The sequence below is a fragment of the Thermobia domestica genome, chromosome 6 (genome assembly GCF_964235325.1).
Source record: "Thermobia domestica chromosome 6, izTheDome1.hap1.1, whole genome shotgun sequence".
Taxonomy (NCBI): domain Eukaryota; kingdom Metazoa; phylum Arthropoda; class Insecta; order Zygentoma; family Lepismatidae; genus Thermobia; species Thermobia domestica.
Window position 1 is genome coordinate 285,676,163 of NC_137459.1, and position 20,150 is coordinate 285,696,312.

Here is a 20,150-nt window from a genome sequence, read left to right on the forward strand (position 1 = left end):
GATTTTTTTTTCTGGCTAAGGACAGTTTTTTGCCTATAAAAAATTCCCCATAGCACATTCCTCAGATTTCGGACTTTTTCCATACTCAGGTCGTTATAGGGTACCTTTATGTAAAGTTTTAAGTTTCTATCTCATTGGGAAGTACCTAATCAATTTGATGAGTGAGTGAGTGAAACGATTTTTTTTCCTTTCTAAGGACAGTTTTTTGCCTATAAAAATTTTTCCATAGCACATTCCTCAGATTTCGGACTTTTTCCATACTCAGGTTTTTATAGGGTACCTTTATGCAAAGTTTCAGGTTTCTATCTCATTGGGAAGTACCTAATCAATTTAATGAGTGAAACGATTTTTTTCCTGGCGAACGACAGTTTCTTGCCTATAAAAAAATTTCCCAATAGCACATTCCTCAGATTTCGGACTTTTTCCATACTCAAGTTATTGTAGGGTACCTTTATGCAAAGTTTCAAGTTTCTATCTCATTGGGAAGTACCTTATCAATTTGATGAGTGAGTGAGTGAAACGATTTTTTTTTCTGGCTAAGGACAGTTTTTTGCCTATAAAAAATTCCCCATAGCACATTCCTCAGATTTCGGACTTTTTCCATACTCAGGTCGTTATAGGGTACCTTTATGTAAAGTTTTAAGTTTCTATCTCATTGGGAAGTACCTAATCAATTTGATGAGTGAGTGAGTGAAACGATTTTTTTTCCTTTCTAAGGACAGTTTTTTGCCTATAAAAATTTTTCCATAGCACATTCCTCAGATTTCGGACTTTTTCCATACTCAGGTTTTTATAGGGTACCTTTATGCAAAGTTTCAGGTTTCTATCTCATTGGGAAGTACCTAATCAATTTAATGAGTGAAACGATTTTTTTCCTGGCGAACGACAGTTTCTTGCCTATAAAAAAATTTCCCAATAGCACATTCCTCAGATTTCGGACTTTTTCCATACTCAAGTTATTGTAGGGTACCTTTATGCAAAAGTTCAAGTTTCTATCTCATTGGGAAGTACCTAATCAATTTGATAAGTGAGTGAGTGAAACGATTTTTTCCTGGCTAAGGACAGTTTTATGCCCATTAAAGATTTCCCATAGCACATTCCTCAGATTTCGGACTTTTTCGATACTCACGTCGTTATAGGGTACCTTTATGCAAAGTTTTGAATTTCTATCTCATTGGGAAGTACCTAATCAATTTGATGAGTGAGTGAGTGAAACGATTTTTTTTTCCTTTCTAAGGACTTTTTCCATAGCACATTCCTCAGATTTCGGACTTTTTTCATACTCAGGTCGTTAAAGGGTACCTTTATGCAAAGTTTCAGGTTTCTATCTCATTGGGAAGTACCTAATCAATTTGATGAGTGAGTGAGTGAAACGATTTTTTTCCTGGCTAAGGACAGTTTTTTGCCTATAAAAAATTTCACATAGCACATTCCTCAGATTTAGGACTTTTTCCATACTCAGGTTGTTATAGGGTACCTTTATGCAAAGTTTCAGGTTTCTATCTCATTGGAAAGTACCTAATCAATTTGATGAGTGAGTGAGTGAAAAGATTTTTTTCCGGGCTAAGGACAGTTTTTTGCCTATAAAAAATTTCCCATAGCACATTCCTCAGATTTCGGACTTTTTCCATACTCAAGTTATTGTAGGGTACCCTTATGCAAAGTTTCAAGTTTCTATCTCATTGGGAAGTACCTAATCAATTTGATGAGTGAGTGAAATGTTTTTTTTTCCTGGCTAAGGACAGTTTTTTGCCTATAAAAAATTTCCCATAGCACATTCCTCAGATTTCGGACTTTTTCCATACCCAGGTCGTTATAGCGTACCTTTATGCAAAGTTTCAGGTTTCTATCTCATTGGGAAGTACCTAATCAATTTGATGAGTGAGTCAGTGAGTCAGTGAGCCTGAAAACTGCATATTTTGGGGATCCAGTACTCGAATATGGTTAAAGGTAGGAATGTGAGATTTGTCATATGTGTAGATCTGTGGGATATCTCCTCACATTCTAAATTTCATGTTTCTACCCTTAATAGAATCGTTTTTACAAAGCCTCGAAATCGGCGATTTTACCGAAAACTCTTGTTCGTGTATAATATGCTTACGGCAGTGCAGGCCAGTTTTCATTTGCTTCGCGGAACTTGGCTGCCATGCACTGCCGTGCATGTTGATATAGAACCTCTAAAATAAACCATGAATTTCGAAAAGAATTTTTAAAAAATCAATATATTTACATTATGAATTCCAAAGGATTAACCAATACATACTGTATATAATAATTTTTTAACTTCTTATACACAAAAATAAGTACTTTTTTTTTAAAAAAAAAAAAGATACACAAATAACTAGCAAAATTGTATGTAGTATTTTTACTTCAAAATATCACACATCCTCTTTTTGAAACAAAAAAATAAAACATGAGAGAAATACATTTATATGATAATCTTATAAATGTATTTCTCTCATGTTTTATTTTGATGATCTTAAAAGCTGCACATCAAGAGCTTGGTTTCGGGTGGTTCTGTACATTCTTGAAATTTTTAAGTTTTAATTTTCATGTACATTGTATGAATATTTCGAACGAATTTTTCATTCACTGATCACATACGTAATAATGTTACCACCTATCAGGTGCTTGGAATCTGCAAAATCGGTAAAATTCCGAATTCTATAATGCATTGACTGTTCCTTAAGCTTGCTCAGAATCGGGAACGTACCAAATTTTCTGTTAATGGATCATATGCGTAATAGACTGTTCATCTGATCGTGCTGTTTCCTAGACTTATAACCACCATTACGGTTTACCCAGTCCTGAAGGTTTCTGAATTTTTAACGACAGGAATTCAACATATCATTACGAAACTTTTTTTTATTTTTTAAAAAAGAGAAAAACTATGGAATACATTTAAGAAGAGTGGAAAGAATCAATCACTGTTCCAATTCACAAGAAAGGCGACAAAACTGAATGTAATAATTATCGAGGGATTTCTCTTAGTATTCTATTAACAAGATTGATTCCATACGCAGATGAAATTATTGGAGTTAGGGACATCGATCAACTATCGACCAGATAGTTACTATTTGATAAATACTCGAAAAGAAATGAGAATCGGGTGTTGATTGGTTTACATCAGGTGTTTATCGGTTTTAAAGAGGCTTACGACTCGGATAGGAGGGAAACATTGTACAACATTCTTACAGAATTCGGAATACCGAGAAAGCTAGTTAATTAATTAAAATGTGTTTATATGAATCCCAAAGTATCCGAGCAGAAAAATTCTTGTCCATGAGCTTCGACGTCGAGAATGGCCTGAAACAAGGAGATGCGTTGTCGTCATTATTGTTCAGCTTTGTTCCGGAGTACGCTATAAGGAAATTAAAGATAGCAACCAGGCCCTAGAGCTGAATTGTATTCATCAGATTACGGCGTATGCTGATGATGTAAATTTAATAGGGGATGATAGAACAATAGAAAGAAATGCAGAGTCCTTATTAAACGCTTGCAGCGACATTGGTTTAGAAGTAAATGCAGAGAAAACTAAATACATGGAAGTTCACCGGAATCGTAATATGGCAAATTATGGATGCGTTAAAATAGCAAATAATACTTTCGACAAAGTGGATACTTCCAAATATCTGGGGTCAATATCACCAGACCAAAATCATATCCACAAAGAAATTAAATGTCGACTGAAATCAGGAAATTCGTGTTATTATTCAGTTCAAAGTATTTTGCCGAGGATTCTGTCGAGGAATTTAAAGCTTAAAATATATAAAACAATAATCATGACTGTTGTGATTTATGGTTGTGAAACATGGTCGCTTGAGGAAAGAACGCAGACTGAAAGTATTTGAAAATAAAATCCTGAGACGAATATTCGGAACCAAGAGGAACGGGAATGAGGGAAACTTCATAACGAAGAACTGCATAATTTATACGGTTTACCAAACATCGTCACGGTCATCAAGTGTAGGAGGCTCAAGTGGGCAGGTCATGCAGCCAGAATGGAAGAAGGTAGGAACGCTTTCAAAGTTTTAACTGGAAATCCAATCGGAAAACGTTCATTAGGAAGACTTAGGCGCAGATGGGAGGAGAACATTAAAATGGATCTCGCAGAAATGGGAATACAAAGTAAAAACTGGATCCAGTTGGCTAACAATTGCAGTCAGTGGAGAGCTTTTGTGAACGCGGCATTGAACCTTCGGATTCCATAGGCCGTAGAGAGAGACAGAATATATTTAAGTTAAGCACAACTGTACAAAACCATGAGTGAGTGGTTAGCTTTTGCGCTTCTATCGGGATGTCCGGGATTCAACCCCGCATTCGACCATTTTGACAAAAGTTTTTCTTAATTGTATCTATGAATGTAGAGATAATGTGTGTACTGTGAGTTCTGGCCTACTTCCTTTATCGTTTTTAAATCGTTGTTATTACTAATTACCAGCAGTGACGAATTTGCGAAGGGGGTTAGGGTGGGGATGTTTTATGGGTGAAGCTTGTAGCCCGAAATTACAGAATTTCTAAACCAAACGAAATATTTGTTATGCCTTTACTCATAAACTTCAATCTCTTCTCAAATAAAAATTAGGTATTTTTAGAAAAACTAAACATTAATAAGAATAACCCCTCCCAAAATACTTTTCTAGATCCGCCACTGATTATCAGTATAAAATGGTCAAGGTTGCATCCGGAAGGTTATTGCTGAATATACAAACAAAACTAAATATTAGTTATGCTTGTACTCATGAACTCCCAAATAAAAATTAGGAAATTTTAGAAAAAACAAACATTAAGCAGAGAAACAGCTCCCAAAATACTTTTCAGAATCCGCTACTGATTATTTGTATAAAATGGTATTCAAGTTTGAATCCGGAAGATTATTGTTAAATCATTGCACAGCCATAGTATAACAAGAATGTGGAAGTACGCTTTGATAGATATACTGACAAACGTACGCTCTGACGGATATATTGAAAAACAAAAGTTTAACTTATGTGCTAGAAGCTAGAGTAGGCCTACTAATCTCTAGGAAATGAAACACTGATGACTAAAAAGAAATTATGTAGAAAAGAAAATTATCTCGATAACTCAGAAGTTAAAAAAGTTAAATATCTTCTACAGTTGCCCTCAAATACTACGTACTTTATGTTTACTTTAATTCATAAAATCTGTGTTCCATCCATCATGATGGTGAATTCCAGAGCGAAATATAGCATTTAGGTCATGAAATCTTATTTAACTTTAGAGTATACTATAAGAAAGCTATTTAAATAGAAAAAACATGAAAATGAAAAAAGCCACAATTTCCAAAATTCTCGTTTTTTTTCCCAAAAAAGCCGGCTTTTTATGTGCATCTCTAGAACTAATTGACAAAATAACTCTTATCACACAGAACACTTTTGAAAATTACTGTAGAAGCAACCAGAGAATTGTCTCAGTGCAGAAAATTCACTTATAAGTAATTTCTGCATCACTACATTATAAACAGTTTATGTTACTTTGTCATTAATAATATATTGTTATACAAAACAGCAAAAATATCAAAATGTTGTCAGGGGTTTCTACAAGTTAGCAACGAGAAACACTACGTATTGGATACCTAGAAAAACTGAAATTTAGTTTTACTATTTCTAATTCTGTTGAATGGCTTCAACTGCCCCTTAATACTGGTTTTAATTGTTCCTATCCTTTACGTATGCTCTAAATGAAATTGACTTTCAACATTTTATGTATATACATAAATTTAACATAACGAACCGTTACTTATTTCAAAACATTAAGTCTTAACACCTAAAAAATAAAGAGTGAACATGTGCCCATCTCCTGAAAGACAAAGGATGTAAGTATTTCTATGACTACATATGTAAGTTTTAAAAGTTATTTATTTGCTTGTTTTAAAAAACTACCATCTCGTAAAGAAACTTAAGAGAATTGTTTACACTGTACACATTACACTCTACACAAAATACATATCACAACCTTTACCCTTACACAACACAAATACCGCACAAATTATTTGGAAATCGATACTTACTGAGAAGACGTCCGAAGAGCCATCAGATGGTGCAGCATTTGGCCCTATATTACTAGGTAGTGCTGACTTTTGCTTTACAGTACTCCGAGCTGTCCAACTTGGGGCATTAGGCTGTCCTGTCGTCCTTACAACAAATTGTGTCTTCGAGGACGCATGAAGCTGACACAACGCAGATGATTTAACACACTGTTCACACGTGGAAGAGTCCACAGCCTTTTTCCGTTTCGAACTAGCTGGTTCAGACACACTACCATCACTGACATCAATAGACAATGGTTGCATTACTCCAACCGTTCGAACATCACTAATTGATGGTGTGGGCAATTTCAAAGATTTACCCGGATATACAACTGTATGTACTTGTGGAGGTACTTTCGTAACACCAGTGGCCATTCTCACATTAGGAATCTGACAAGGTGCTCTTGTAGCATTAGTTGATAACTGAACAGGAGGGGGTTGTGTTAGTGCTCTTACCTCCGTTGGCATTCGCACTGGAGGCGCTACTGAGGGAGCTCTGACAGTACTCGGAGGCACACGCACTGTGGATGATTGGGATATGGTGGAATACACACGTACCGAGCTATTTTGAGCACCGCCAGACATTGTAGGTGTTAATACTGCTGTCGTTACTACTGCTGCCGTACTTCCTACCAAAGGACTCGACTTCGTAACAACATGGGAAGAGGCTGGCATTGGGGATAATGCAGAAGGAATTGGCTGAGGAGGTTGTGTTGAATTATGCACGGTGGTATGAGCGTTCACAATTTTCTTTTCTGTATTTGAAACTTTTGCAGTACTGGTTGTACTACACACTACATGCTGCGATGCACTTCCACGAGTTTTCTCTGAACATTGGGAGGATGCGCCAGCCTTGCCAGGTGAACTTGATTGGTTCTTTTTCGACTTCACTTTCATTCCACTTGCCTTTGTAGGTGAGCTCTTTTCTTCAGACACAGTCAATTTCTTCAAGCCTTCCAATTTATGGCGCAATTCTGTTATAAAAACAGAGAGAAAGAATAGTGAGCACATTGTCACAATAATAAATATAAAGTACAAAATATATTGTATAGAGCGAATTTGATTATAGTCGGATTAGAATAACCAACAAATTTTAATCAGTAGCATGGTAGCTCAGTGAACGATAGAGTACTCATTTCTGGTGCAATGTGTTCCTGATTTGCTCCCAGGCCATATGATTTAGTGAACAACATCGCGGTCATTAGTTTCATCTTTTCCCACTTCCTCCCACCACTATACATCTCAAAACGCTTTGCATTTATTATCTATCTCTTTTAAACTACAGAACATATCTACAGATCATCAAACATTTCATTATTATCATGTGTAACATAAGTATAATTATGGTATATTAGCGATAAAGGCACTTTCAGTCAACAAGCATTTCTCACATCTTCCTCTGCACTATAATGAGTGTTCTTCATCTGCCCACAATTTACTAACGGTATTAGAAAAGTACAGAGTTGAATCAACTAATAACTTGTAAAGTGAGAGACAGTTCATTCAGCCCTCGACTCCCCACACGAAATGAGCTGCCAGAATCTGTGTTATTTTAAACATATTGAAATTTAGTATTAAAAACAAATTCTGGTGTTACAGCCCATGGCTACTTTAGTTGAGTAAATGTAACGTTAGCACATCGGCTCCCGTTTCTAGAGCGGAGTAAATTCAAGTAGAACGTCAATTGCCTCAAGATGCTGGATTAGCACTGAAAATTCGTATCTACTTGAAATCAAACTTACATCATTTGCACGTACAATGATCATTCGGCTGCATGAGCTCGTTATTCAATAAAAGACATACAGAAATTACATTAAAAATAAAAGGTAGCACAACACTTTGTTTAATGAATTTTAACGCTGCACTTGAAACGATTGACCATGGCATTACGGTCATATCATATTTATCAAAAATTAAACTTCATCCCAAGCTAAATTCGACTCAAACCACTTTTATGTTTATGTTTCTCTTACACAGCCAGTTTCACTCATAGTAGACAATACTACTTTCATTCATTTTTTTGCAATATATTAAATTCAGCTGCTTTTATATTTGAATTAAAAAAAACAGAGTATAATTTTTAAAACGAAAATAAGCGACTGAGAATTTCAAAGTGAGAAAAATAAAGAAAATTAGCGGAAAACTAAGGGAAACGATAATGTCTAAAAATTTAAAAGGAACTGATACTGGAGATTTTTTCACATAAGGTCCTACCCAGTATCTATTGTTACTTCGTCTTATTTAAGGATGTGATAGAAGGAAACGTGATGGGCAGTCTTAAAGAGAAATTCTCATTTTGAATTGAAGAGATTATCGAAGAAGTTCTTGCTTGTTTGTGTATGAAGGAATGACACTTTTACATGCGAATCAAGAGTAAGATAAGCAGTTATTGAAGTTTTTTCTTTCTTTCGTTTAACCTAACTGTATAAATAAAATAATAATAATAACGTCAACAATTAATACTTACCCATATGGTGCACGAGTCCTTGTGGTTTAACAATTTGACCACAAATTTCACAAATTACTACATAGAAGTTATCTTGTTTGGGACAAAACCCAAACAGCGTCATATCTGTAACAAAAAGAAAGGAAAAAGGTGAGAAATGTATTCAACACAATATTTTATATTATATATATATATATACAGGGTGTCTCAAAAGTCCCCTGACACTTATTATCAATTACAACAAAATGTAAGAGGGGAACCTGTCTCCAAATATGATGTTTTCAATCTAAAGTGAAGGAATTTTTCAAATCGGTCGAGCTGATTGAGCTATACATTCTTTACGCGCCCAACGTTAAATAAAAATGCAAGGTTGCCATTTACCTGGACCCAAAACATAAGTAAATGAAGTTACTATTTGAAATGGGAGCTTGCCATCGACACGTTAGCGTAAAAGACAGTAACTTCATTCACTTATCTTTTGGGTCCAGGTAAATGACAAAGTTGCATTTTTATTTAACATTGGGCGCATAAAGAGTGTATAGCCCAAACAGCTCGTCCGATATATGTATATACAGGGTGGCCCAAAATTAGGTATACAGTACTGTACTGATCAGCTCATTGCATTTTATATAATTTCTTATTGTTATCTATCAAGTACACTTAGTTTCTTTATTATTTGTTGTTAATGTGTTTTTCATTACTTCTTAAGCTCGGAAGAACCTAAGCAAATAAACTCATAAACTAGGATGTTATACTTGATAAATGCAGAGGCGTATACCTACTTTTGGACCACCCTGTATATATATACACTATATTCATGTAAACACCTCTTATTCATATGCAGAGACCAAAGGCAAATTAAACCTGAAACTCTTGTGTTTATGAGAAATACCAGTTAACTATTTAATTTCAAACTCAAGTTCCTTTCGCATTAGAAAATTCATCCCAATAAAATAAGTTGCACGGATCCACTTCTTAACGTTAAATTTTAATAGCTACATTATGTATGAATGTACATACGTATGTTTGGCCGTCAGTGATTTAAAAACTGGTAGACTACTCGACCGATTTTAATAAAACCTTCACGAATGTCTTCACTGATATCTCACACTACCAATCATATCGTTTTAATTGCATGAAACTTGTCAATAGAATAAAAGATGGAGAAGAAAGTGCGGTAAACTGTTTATCGTTCGAATTTTTACTTTTCTTTTTAATGGTTGAAAATGAAATGAAATCTTTAAGTTTTACGTCCCACGGTTATGGCGGTTAGGTTAAAGGAGACGGTGATGATGAGAGATGAGTGAAATGGTGGAATGAAGAAAGTGGGAAGAAACGGGAGAACCCCGAAAAAACCCACGAGCACGGTTCACCACAAAGTCCACACGGTGCGACGTGGGATCGAACCAGAGACCCCAAGCACCGGAGGTGAACGCTCTAGCACTGAGCCACCGGGCCCCTTCTTTTTAATCGTTCTCCACAGACACCCCAAAACTGGTATATTATATATACTATCTTGCTTCGTGGAATATGATTGAACCATTCACTTGCATGAACTCATTATTGCTAACCTAGAAGGGTATTTTTCTGTTTTGTAAGTCTTTTGGACCGCCTGGGTGTAGAAGCACAGAACTCGATACATGAGGACTTCTTGATACACTGCAGACAAACATCACATTCAACTGCAGGAGACTTCTTTCTTTTTTAATATATAGAATATATATATTTCATACACATGCACGAATTTAAACGAATTTCTGCTGAACTACGGCAATGAAGTCACGCAACATAATATCGAGGTATCCACAAAGACACATTACAAATGTAACATTTGCTTCAATTAATTTTGGAAATTTCACTTTTAAAAAAATGGAGAATTTTAACAATTGCTGTATGTTTCTCCTGAATCGTTAGACATAAACAAGAAACTTAATGTAAGATTCTTTTTATTAGAAATACAAAAATTTTATTCACTTGCACGAATATCTGAAACTGCATCTCGAAGGGGTGGAGAAATTTAAATATTAAAACATATTTCTTCTGAACTATTCAAAATAAGATGAAATTTGGTGTTTTGGAACATTTTCATAAACTGAATACAAATATCAGATTCACTTGCACAATTTCAGAAACTTCAGCACAAAGGGCTGAAAAAATTAATTATTATTAACGTTCTTTCCGAATAGTTGGACACAAAGGCGTGAAATTTAAACTTTTCAAATGAATTAGTACATTCAATTCAGAAGGAAGCAACATCCTTTAGTATGTGTTTCTTATAAACCGTAACATACAAGTCACGAAATTTGGTATATGCCACCTGATTCACATGCATTAATTCAGGAAACTCACTTCAAAGCGATGAGGAAATTAAATGGGCAAATTTGAAATGGAGGGCGAAAGGAGGGGAGAGAGGCTTTTATGAACAGCTGGAGTGTGTGGTGACTTAGAGTAGTTCGGGAAGTTCGAATCAGCAAGTTGTGTGAGCTAGAAACCAGATACGTTTCAAATGTTACCCAATAATGTTGATACCACACGAAAAGCAGCCACAATCAGCAGGACACGAAGTCGGGAGCGAAGATTTGTGGTTTAAGTTCTGTGAGCTGACAAAACTCACATTAAGCTTGCAACATGGGGAAACATATGCGAATACTTTCAAAAATGCGTATTCAACTGCACAGAAGTAAACTTCTCACTAGAGATAGCTGGAGCTGTGGACAATATGTTTTCCGGCCATATTGCTGTTTGGTGAGACCGCGTTTGTATGGCATTGAATACTAGGACTGACGGCTTTTTAAGAAAGACTGTCTTTTGTGCTGCTTATAGTTATGATGGGAAGTGAATATATTATTTTCAATAAAATACTGTTTTTCGCTTTTTGTATAAAATAGTCAGTGCCAATGATAAGCGTAAGAAGCTACTATTTGTACTCTGAAATCTAGAAGTCTCGGGATTTAACCCAAAATCGACCTTCCTGACTGATGTTACTTCCAAGTATTTTTCAATTTCACTTGGCGAAGACTGTGAGAACACCTTTAATATATACCGGTACATCATGGCCGACTTGCTCCCAAATTTTCTTTACCCTCGTTCTTAATGCAAAATAACCTTTTGGAAGACTTGTAAATGAACAAATAAATAAATCATCAACATATCATCTGGGGTCAGCAATCTTTCAATTGGTTTGAAGCAACTTTCAACTCTTCCCTATCCTGGGCCAAACTTTTAATTTCTTTGTAGCTCTTCTTCCCTATATCTTGTATTATTTGGTCCGTATATTTTAATTGCAGCCTCCCTCTAAGTATTTTCCTTTCTCTAAATCCCTCGATAGCTACTAACGAGATCTCCATGTCTTTACCGTGTGTCCAATCATCATATTTCGTCTTTTCGAAGTACTCTTCAATATATTCCTTTTTTGTCTATAGTAATTTCGAATACTATCTCGTTTGATACGTTGTTCATCCGAGTACTTTTTATCATTCTTCTGTAGCACATTTCAAAAGCTTCCAGTCTTCGTTTTTCCTCTTCTCTTAGGTCCATGTCTCATTCATGAAATGCCCTACTCCACACATATGCTTTCACCAGCCTTTTCTTCAGTTCTACGCCGATACTCCTGGTTTAGAAGCTTCTGATTTTCTTCAAGTGTCTTTTTCGCCTGAGTTATTCTGAATCTTACATCTTGTTTGCTCTGTTATCGCTGGCAATTTTACTCCCTAAGTAAAAGAATTCCTCCACTTCTTCCACCAGCTGATCTCCTATTTTCATCTTCATTTTTCTTGTTGTTTGTTTTCTAGCGCATTTCATAACTTTTGTTTTGCTCTTGTTAACCTTCATGTTGAATTTGCTGCTACGTAGCTGTTGCATACCATTTAGAACTGTCTCTGCCAAAACGAATAAAATATACGGGACATTTATATAAATATTATAAAGAAAGAAAGTTTGTGACTTAGTTTATGGCAATCTTCGAAACTATTGATACGATTAAAAGATCATTCTGATTATATACACTGGTTTAAAACTGGAAAATATATTTCTTTCTTTCTTTCTTTATTTCAGATACTTATAAGTTTTATATCATCATCCTTTTTGAATCTAGGCAGGTGTTCAATAATGTAAAACGTGGAACAAAGTATGCGGAAAATAATAAGTAATTATTTTAAGTGAATTGTTCCCAGTGTATTATTCACGGTTTAAATGTCCTATTTAACTATTTATACCGATAATAACAGCAAAACGGATGATATCCACACTTTGCACAAATACATCTTGTGAATACGAGTGGCTTCGGTGAAACACATTTCGCGGGAACCTTCATTAATATTGTCTATTGTCGAAAGCGGGGTATGTGCTATTTTCAAAATACATTTCTGTTTGGCTTAATAATCTAAATATAACAAACTGCTATGATTTTTCTACTAGTCCGATTGTGATCATTTCACATACTTTAAATTCTGATTCCTGATAATTTCTTGCACTTACAAGTTTTCGACTTTCCCTTTTGATCACGAAAGATAAAAATAGGAGTAAAAAATAATAAAAACACAAAAGAACGGATTCGTCAGGATCAAGGAGTGCAAAAATACCTTGTTGATTGCTGCTGGTAATACATCAAATTGTAATGCAGTACGCTCTGAGGTTCAAGATTTAGTTTTTTGCTCAGGAAGCAAGGGTTGCTAGCTCATGTTAATGTTCTATACTCATATCTATCCTTCAGGCAACTGCACTTTATACTCCCGATTTTTCATTGGGATCTGTGTAATAACTCTTAAATTGAAGTAATACATTTTCCCAAAGCTTTGGAGAGTTTTAATGCTGTGCACTGAGCGTATAAGTCTTATTCCAACCAATTCTTTTGTCTGTGGTGTCGCTTTTAGGTGTGTCGAAATGTAAATTCTTCTTAACCTGATTGCGTCAACTTAATAAGGTGGAAACAGGATACCCATTCAGGTTATTTGCATTAATAAATAATCGATTCATTTCCTTAAATCAGACCCCAATGAAGAAACCTTATAGCACGAAGAAAGAAAGAAGCTTGATATATATATATATTCTCTTTGGTCACTAATGAATGTGCGAATGAATATGTATATATTGTGTACCTGCAGTGGACTTACTGTGAACATTGGTAACAAACTTGTTATTGTCTGCTAAAATTTTGGTCTAGTAGGAAAGCTTATCTTAGTTTTCATGTACCACGGTGAAGCAGAAGTTAGAGTGGATCTTATGTAATTTATTGATTAAGAAATCTTATTGTGAATTTTCTTTATAGATACAGTACGTGAATAAGCGCGCATCACCTAGTTCTTGTTCTTCTAGTTCCGTAAATATGATGATAGAAGACGTGCTAATATGACGATAGTGAAGAATCAGGACAACTCCGAAAACACTCATGATGCTCACCACGAACTAGCATATACTGACATCGAACCAGGAACCCTTTGCACCAAAGTGAATGTTGTACCACTGGACCATTATGAACTCTTCTCTGTGTTTGAAATATCCTTTGTTCGCTAAGGAGAATAGTAGTCAAAGGTCCAAATATACCAGTTTCTTTCCGTTGTGGATACATATAGCTCATTCTGAACTTAAAAAGTACCACATATCCACTGCATTAACGATGGAAAAAATGAAATGAAATTTTTGAGTTTTCGCCTTACGGTTATACCGGCTAGGATAAAGGAGACGGTGACGATGAGAAATGAACGAAATGGTGGAATGAAGAAAGTGGGAGGAAACGAGAGAACTTTGAGGAAACCCACGCACACGGTCTTTGTCCACCACAAGGTTCACTTGGTGGAAGCAGGGTTTGAGCCCGGGACCCCATGCGCAAGAGCTGAACGCTCTATCACTGAGCCACCCCGGCCCCAGCACTAACGATGGAATAGCACAGTCAAACAATAGCATATTGGCATAGCAGTTTCACTTGTCTCTATTATTCATGTGTAAAGACTCGTGCTTGATTTCACAAATTTCAGTGGTTCTTGCCACTTTTCCTTCTTATTATTTCTTGAAACAGTAAATATCGTACTTTGTCTCATACTCTTAAAATTAATATTTCACACCCATATAAATACTACCATTGAAAAAAAATTAAAACAATAAGAAAGAAAAAGAAACGAAACCACCAATCTGATTCACGCAAACAACAAGGTTCTTTTGACTTAATATATAGTTTGGTGCAGGTTTCTACAGCACTACATTTCAAGTTAATTTATCCCGCCATCAGTGTGTAAATTTAATAAAATACGAAACTCTCGAAATTAACAGGTAACCAACCAACTAACTAACTATATATATAATATATATATATATATATATACACTAGCATATATTACTCGCTTCGCTGGGTTGAAATAAATAATTTAAATGCACACTGATATTGCTCATTTTGGATCATTTTAATGTATGTCATCCCTCATCATTCCCCAAGTGTCAGGGCTGAAAATGGACTTGAACAGCATCAGAAGTGTCACTGTTCATTTCGGCGACCGGAAGAAATATAGATTAAACAATATATCTGTCATCTTCGACAATTTATATATATACATATATATATATATATTTCCCCCACCCCCATGTTCCGGGCCACGGCATCGGAAGTGTCACCGTTCATCTCAGTGACCCCAAAAAATGTGGATTAAGCACTAATATCTGTTATTTTCGATGATTTTTCAATATCTCTTTCTCCCCCAAGTTGTGGGTTTGAATTTGGACTTAAACGGGATCGAAAGTACCACTGTTCATCTAAGGGATCCAGAAAACTATAAATTCGACACTGATAGTGGCCATTTTCGATCATTTTCATATATCTCTTTCTTCTCCTCCCCCAAGTGGCGGAGCTGATTTTAGATTTAAACCGGATCGGAAATGTCACTTTTCATCTGAATGATCCCGAAAACTATGGACTCGACACTAATATTAATCATTTTCGATCATATTTAAATGCTTATCCCCCTCCCCAACTATCAGGGCTGAACTTGGATTCAAAACAGCATCAGAAGTGTCACTGTTTCTCTCATCGATGCCGAAAACTATGGATTAAACACCAATGTCGGTCATTTTTGATCATTTTGAAATTTCTCTCCCCCCTCCCCTACGTTGCATCGTCAAACTGAATAGCCTAAAGCAATCCCTGCCCCTAAACTCATGTATGTTGAAAATTTGATCAAGATCGATCTGGTGGTTCAAGAGTTATTAAGTTTAATTTATTTTTATATATTTCTCCCGTCCCATACACCTCCCCTAAGTTCTACCGTTAAAGTGATATGATGAAAACCACCTCAGGTCCGAACGTCATCTATGTTGATCTTTTTTTAAAGATCGGTCGAGTGGTTTAAGTGTGATGAAGTCAGAAAGACAGTCACTTTTATTTTTACTTTTTTGACATATATCTCCTCCCTCCCCTTCGGTGTACTGTAAAAGTGAAATGAAGAAAGCATCCCAGGCCCAAACCTTATCTATGTTGAAACTTAGATCGAGATTGGGAAGGGTGGTTCAAGAGTTATTAAGTTTTATTCATTTTCATATATTTCTCCTTCTCCCATGCCTCTCCTCTAAAATCTACTGTCAAAATGAAATGATAAAAAAATTTCCCAGGTTTGAAGTTCATATATGTTGAAAATTTGATTGAGATCGATCGGGTGGTTCAAGAGTTATTAATTCACAAACATAGTCACTTTTATTTTTATATTTATTGATTTTTATATATTTCCTCCCCCACCCCCCTAATTTGCTCCGTCAAAATGAAATGATAAAAATCATTCCAGTCCCAAACCTCATCTACATTGAAAATTTGATCAAGATCGGTCTGGTGGTTCAAGAGTTATTAAGTTTTAATTTTTTCTATGTCTTCCCTCCTGTAAGTACTACTGTCAAAGTAAATAGCTAAAAACACTCCCAGGCCAGAACCACATCTTCGTTGAAAATTTGATCGAGATCGGTCGGGCGGTTCAAGAGATTAAGAGTCACAAACATAGTCACTTTCAATTTTATAATATAAATTAGCCTTTGCCTAGGTGGGGGCTCCGCCCCCAGACCCCCGAGTTTGCTCGACCTACGGCCTCGCATCTCTTATGTATCAGCCTTTGCATCAACAGTGAATTTCGCGCATTTGCTCTTCATATTTTCTGAATTTGCCCAGCTGGGGACTTCGCCCCCACACCCGCACTTTTGCTCGGCCTACGGCCTCGCACCTCTTAAAACCAGAATTCTACGGCATTCAAGTTCCTTTTCCTATTTCAAGTATCTAAAAGATAATATTTTGTATCCCAAGAAATCGCCCATTTAAATAGCATGGGAATTTCTTCAACCCCCCTTAGACCCCTTAAAAACTAAAAATATTCACTTTTGGCAATTTTCCTGTAGATTAGTCCCGGAAGGCTACAATCATGCCAAATTTAATCATTCTAATCCTGCCGAAAGTGCCTAAACATTTTGGGGTATAGAAGATGTCCCATATAAATAACATGGGAAAGATTTTTCAGTTCGCCATAAAACCACTCTACAGTTGGAAATTTTTATTACTGATGATTCACGCTAACTAAAAAGTATCAGCATACCGAATTTCAAGTTTCTATTCCAATTCCAAGTACCAAAAATATGAGATTATAGCTCCAAAAAAGGCCCATTTAAATAACATGAGGAATTTCTTCATCTCCCCTTTAGACCCCCTAAAAATTACAAATATTCACTTTTGGCGATTTTTCTGTCGGTTAGTCCCAAAAAGCTATAATCATGTCAAATTTAATAACTGTAGCCTTACAGGAAGTCCCCAATAATTTGGGGGTGTAAAAGGAGCCCCATAAAAATAGCATGGGAAAGATTTTTCAGTTCCCCATAAAACCACTCTAAAGATGGAAATTTTTATTTTTACTTATTTACTTTGTTAACGGTAACGAAAACGTACAAGCATACCGAATTTCAAGTTTTTATTCCAATTCCAGGAACCTAAAACATGAGATTATAGGTCCAGAAAAAGGCCCATTTAAATAACATGGGGAAATTCTTCATCTCCTCTTTAGACCCCCTAAAAATTAAAAATATTCACTTTTGGTAATTTTCCTGTCGGTTAGTTCCGGAAAGCTACAATCATTTCAAGTTTAATGATTGTAGCCTTACAGGAAGTGCTCAATAATTTATGTCAGCTCATGTAGTTTTATATATAGTTAATTAATCTTAAGATATATATATATTAAAATTCAAAATGAATTTTTCACTGTTAAAAGCTTAACGGGAAGCTGCGACAACAATAAGTTCATTAAATTTATACGAATTACGCGCAATTGTATTCTCACCGGTGCTACTACCTAGATTTTATTCTCACCGGTGCCCCGAAACTGACTGCTGAAAGAATTTTTTAATGAACAAATAATTTACACTTTCCACTTGAATTAAACCAAACAAATTTATCTGCATGAAATTGCTTTCATATTAATAAGATGCGCTTGGTACATTTTTTTCTTGTTTTTGTGCTATCATCCAAATGTATGTTTTACTGGTACAAATGACGATAGTGACTGACGTACAAGAAATGTTTGCTCTTGTATTATATATAGTACATAATATAGAAAGCACGTCCAGGAAGTAAGTTCCGTTTGTAATTTATGCCGCAGCTGTGCTACAACTGCCAAAGTACGCATGTATGCCGCGTATTTGAAGCCATTTCCAAGACAGGCACGTTAGTGTTTAAGTACACAGAAGTACAGATGTTTCGTAGAGGGTTGCGATAATAAACAAGAAAATGGAAACACCCACCGCATGTGAAGTGCACTCAGTGTCTCGATAGTATGATGGCTGGGACAGTTTAACGAAGCACGGAACAATGCGCATCAAGGAAGCTATGACAACAAATAAATAAAGAAAAGTGCACTGATATAAGGGTTATACAAATATAGTTGTCTGTATTTACTTTCTCTTTTTTTCACATATACGTATAAGTAATGTAATAAATTGACTCGTTACTGTCAATGCATCTTTGTATTCTGAACTAGCAGCGTTCACCCCGCTTCGCTGCGGTCACCCCGGAACGCAATAAACCTTGTTAATTAGATAATTTTTACTTTTTCGCTTTCAAGTGATATGATAAAAACCATAGTAGATTCCAGTAAATGTTAACATTATATCGCCTGTCATTTATGTTAACCCGCCGAGTCACATGGTCATGCGGGTTGCATATAAATACGTTTATTTTTACCTATGATGAACTAATAACAAAGGATTTGTACGTATGGACACTTGAATGGTCAATTATCTCAAGACACTGGTAATTAAAAATTAAAGTGATATGATAAAAACCATCTAGGGTCCAAATCCTAATAACCCCCCAAAAATGAAAGAAATTGGTTCAGCCGTATTAGCGTGATGAGTTCACAAAGGATTTGTGCGTTCTCTTTTATATATATAGATTGCACAAGGTCACGGATAAAACAACAGGTAATTATAATTAAGCACAATTGTATTGGGGACGACCGGTAGTCATTAATATAATTATTATCTGTCTTCTCAAAACGTTGCAATATGGTACTACACTACGGTTTAGACACACGACACGTTTCTCTTAAAAACGTGGGTGGAGGTCGCTAACCAAATACCGAATTTACCCATGATTTCCATACTGTACGGCAAGAATCATCCATCTTCGGAACATTCCTACAACACTCAGCTTCGCACCACCCTTGACCCAATTAAATCTGGCGCCCGAACAGGGACAGCGGTGTGAGTATTGTAGTGCACGGACAATTGTGCAATAGATATTTTTAATCACAAAGTGCCTTAAGTATTTTCACATATAGAAATAAATCGGAAAATGAATAATCATGGCAGAAGGTAAGGTGACAATGGAGCAATTGTTAGAAGCAATAAACAAGTGTAATCAAAATACTGAAGGAACCAAAAACGAAGTAAATAGCAAAATTGATAAATGTAACCAAGAATTAAAAACTGAAATTGCTCAAACTAAAGCTGAAAAAAAAAATGAAATGAAATCTTTAAGTTTTACGTCCCACGGTTATGCCGGTTAGGCTAAAGGAGACGATGATGATGAGAGATGAGTGAAATGGTGGAATGAAGAAAGTGGGAGGAAACGGGAGAACCCCGAGAAAACCCACGAGCACGGTGTTTGTCCACCACAAAGTTCACTTGGCGGGGGCTGGGATCGAACCCGGAACCCCAAGCACTAGAGGTGAACGCTCTACCACTGAGCCACCGCGCCCCCAAACTAAAGCTGAATGTAAACAAGCACAAGAAAAGGTGTGTGAACAGTTAGAGAATATGCAAGCTAAAATAGAGGTAATTGATAATAAAATAAGCGATACTAAAAGTAAGATAGGTATTATTACCGAACAGGTTCGTAGCTGCTGTGACGAAATTAATGAAGTAAACAAAAAGGCCGAAATAAATACAGTACAGATACAGACGTTAGCACAAGAAATCGATAGAATGAATTTAAGTGCCACTATTTTAGCCAATAGAGTGGAAGTGAATACGGATAATGTAAGTAAACTAGATCAAAAGTGTGATGAATTAATGGTAAGTTAATGGAAGTTCAAGACGAAACTAGAAAATCCATTAATAAGACCTATGAAAATACATGTGTTATACATAGGGTAAATGAATATTTTGAAAGAGAACTTCAACAAACAAAAAATGAAATTAAAGAAA

At 35.7% G+C, this 20,150-nt stretch overlaps 1 protein-coding gene across 2 annotated transcripts in view; it reads right to left on the reverse strand.

Moving 5' to 3' along the window:
- The window catches only part of LOC145688513 (uncharacterized), a 200,580-nt gene that overhangs the window by 88,235 nt on the left and 92,195 nt on the right, over nt 1-20,150 (reverse strand). For both annotated transcript variants that reach the window (XM_081762860.1, XM_081762859.1), the window contains exons 3-4: nt 8,517-8,621; nt 6,032-7,023 (exon numbers count right to left, since the gene is read on the reverse strand). In XM_081762860.1, the coding sequence (XP_081618986.1) occupies nt 6,032-7,023; nt 8,517-8,621 (1,097 nt within the window). The remainder of the gene's footprint in view (nt 1-6,031; nt 7,024-8,516; nt 8,622-20,150) is intronic.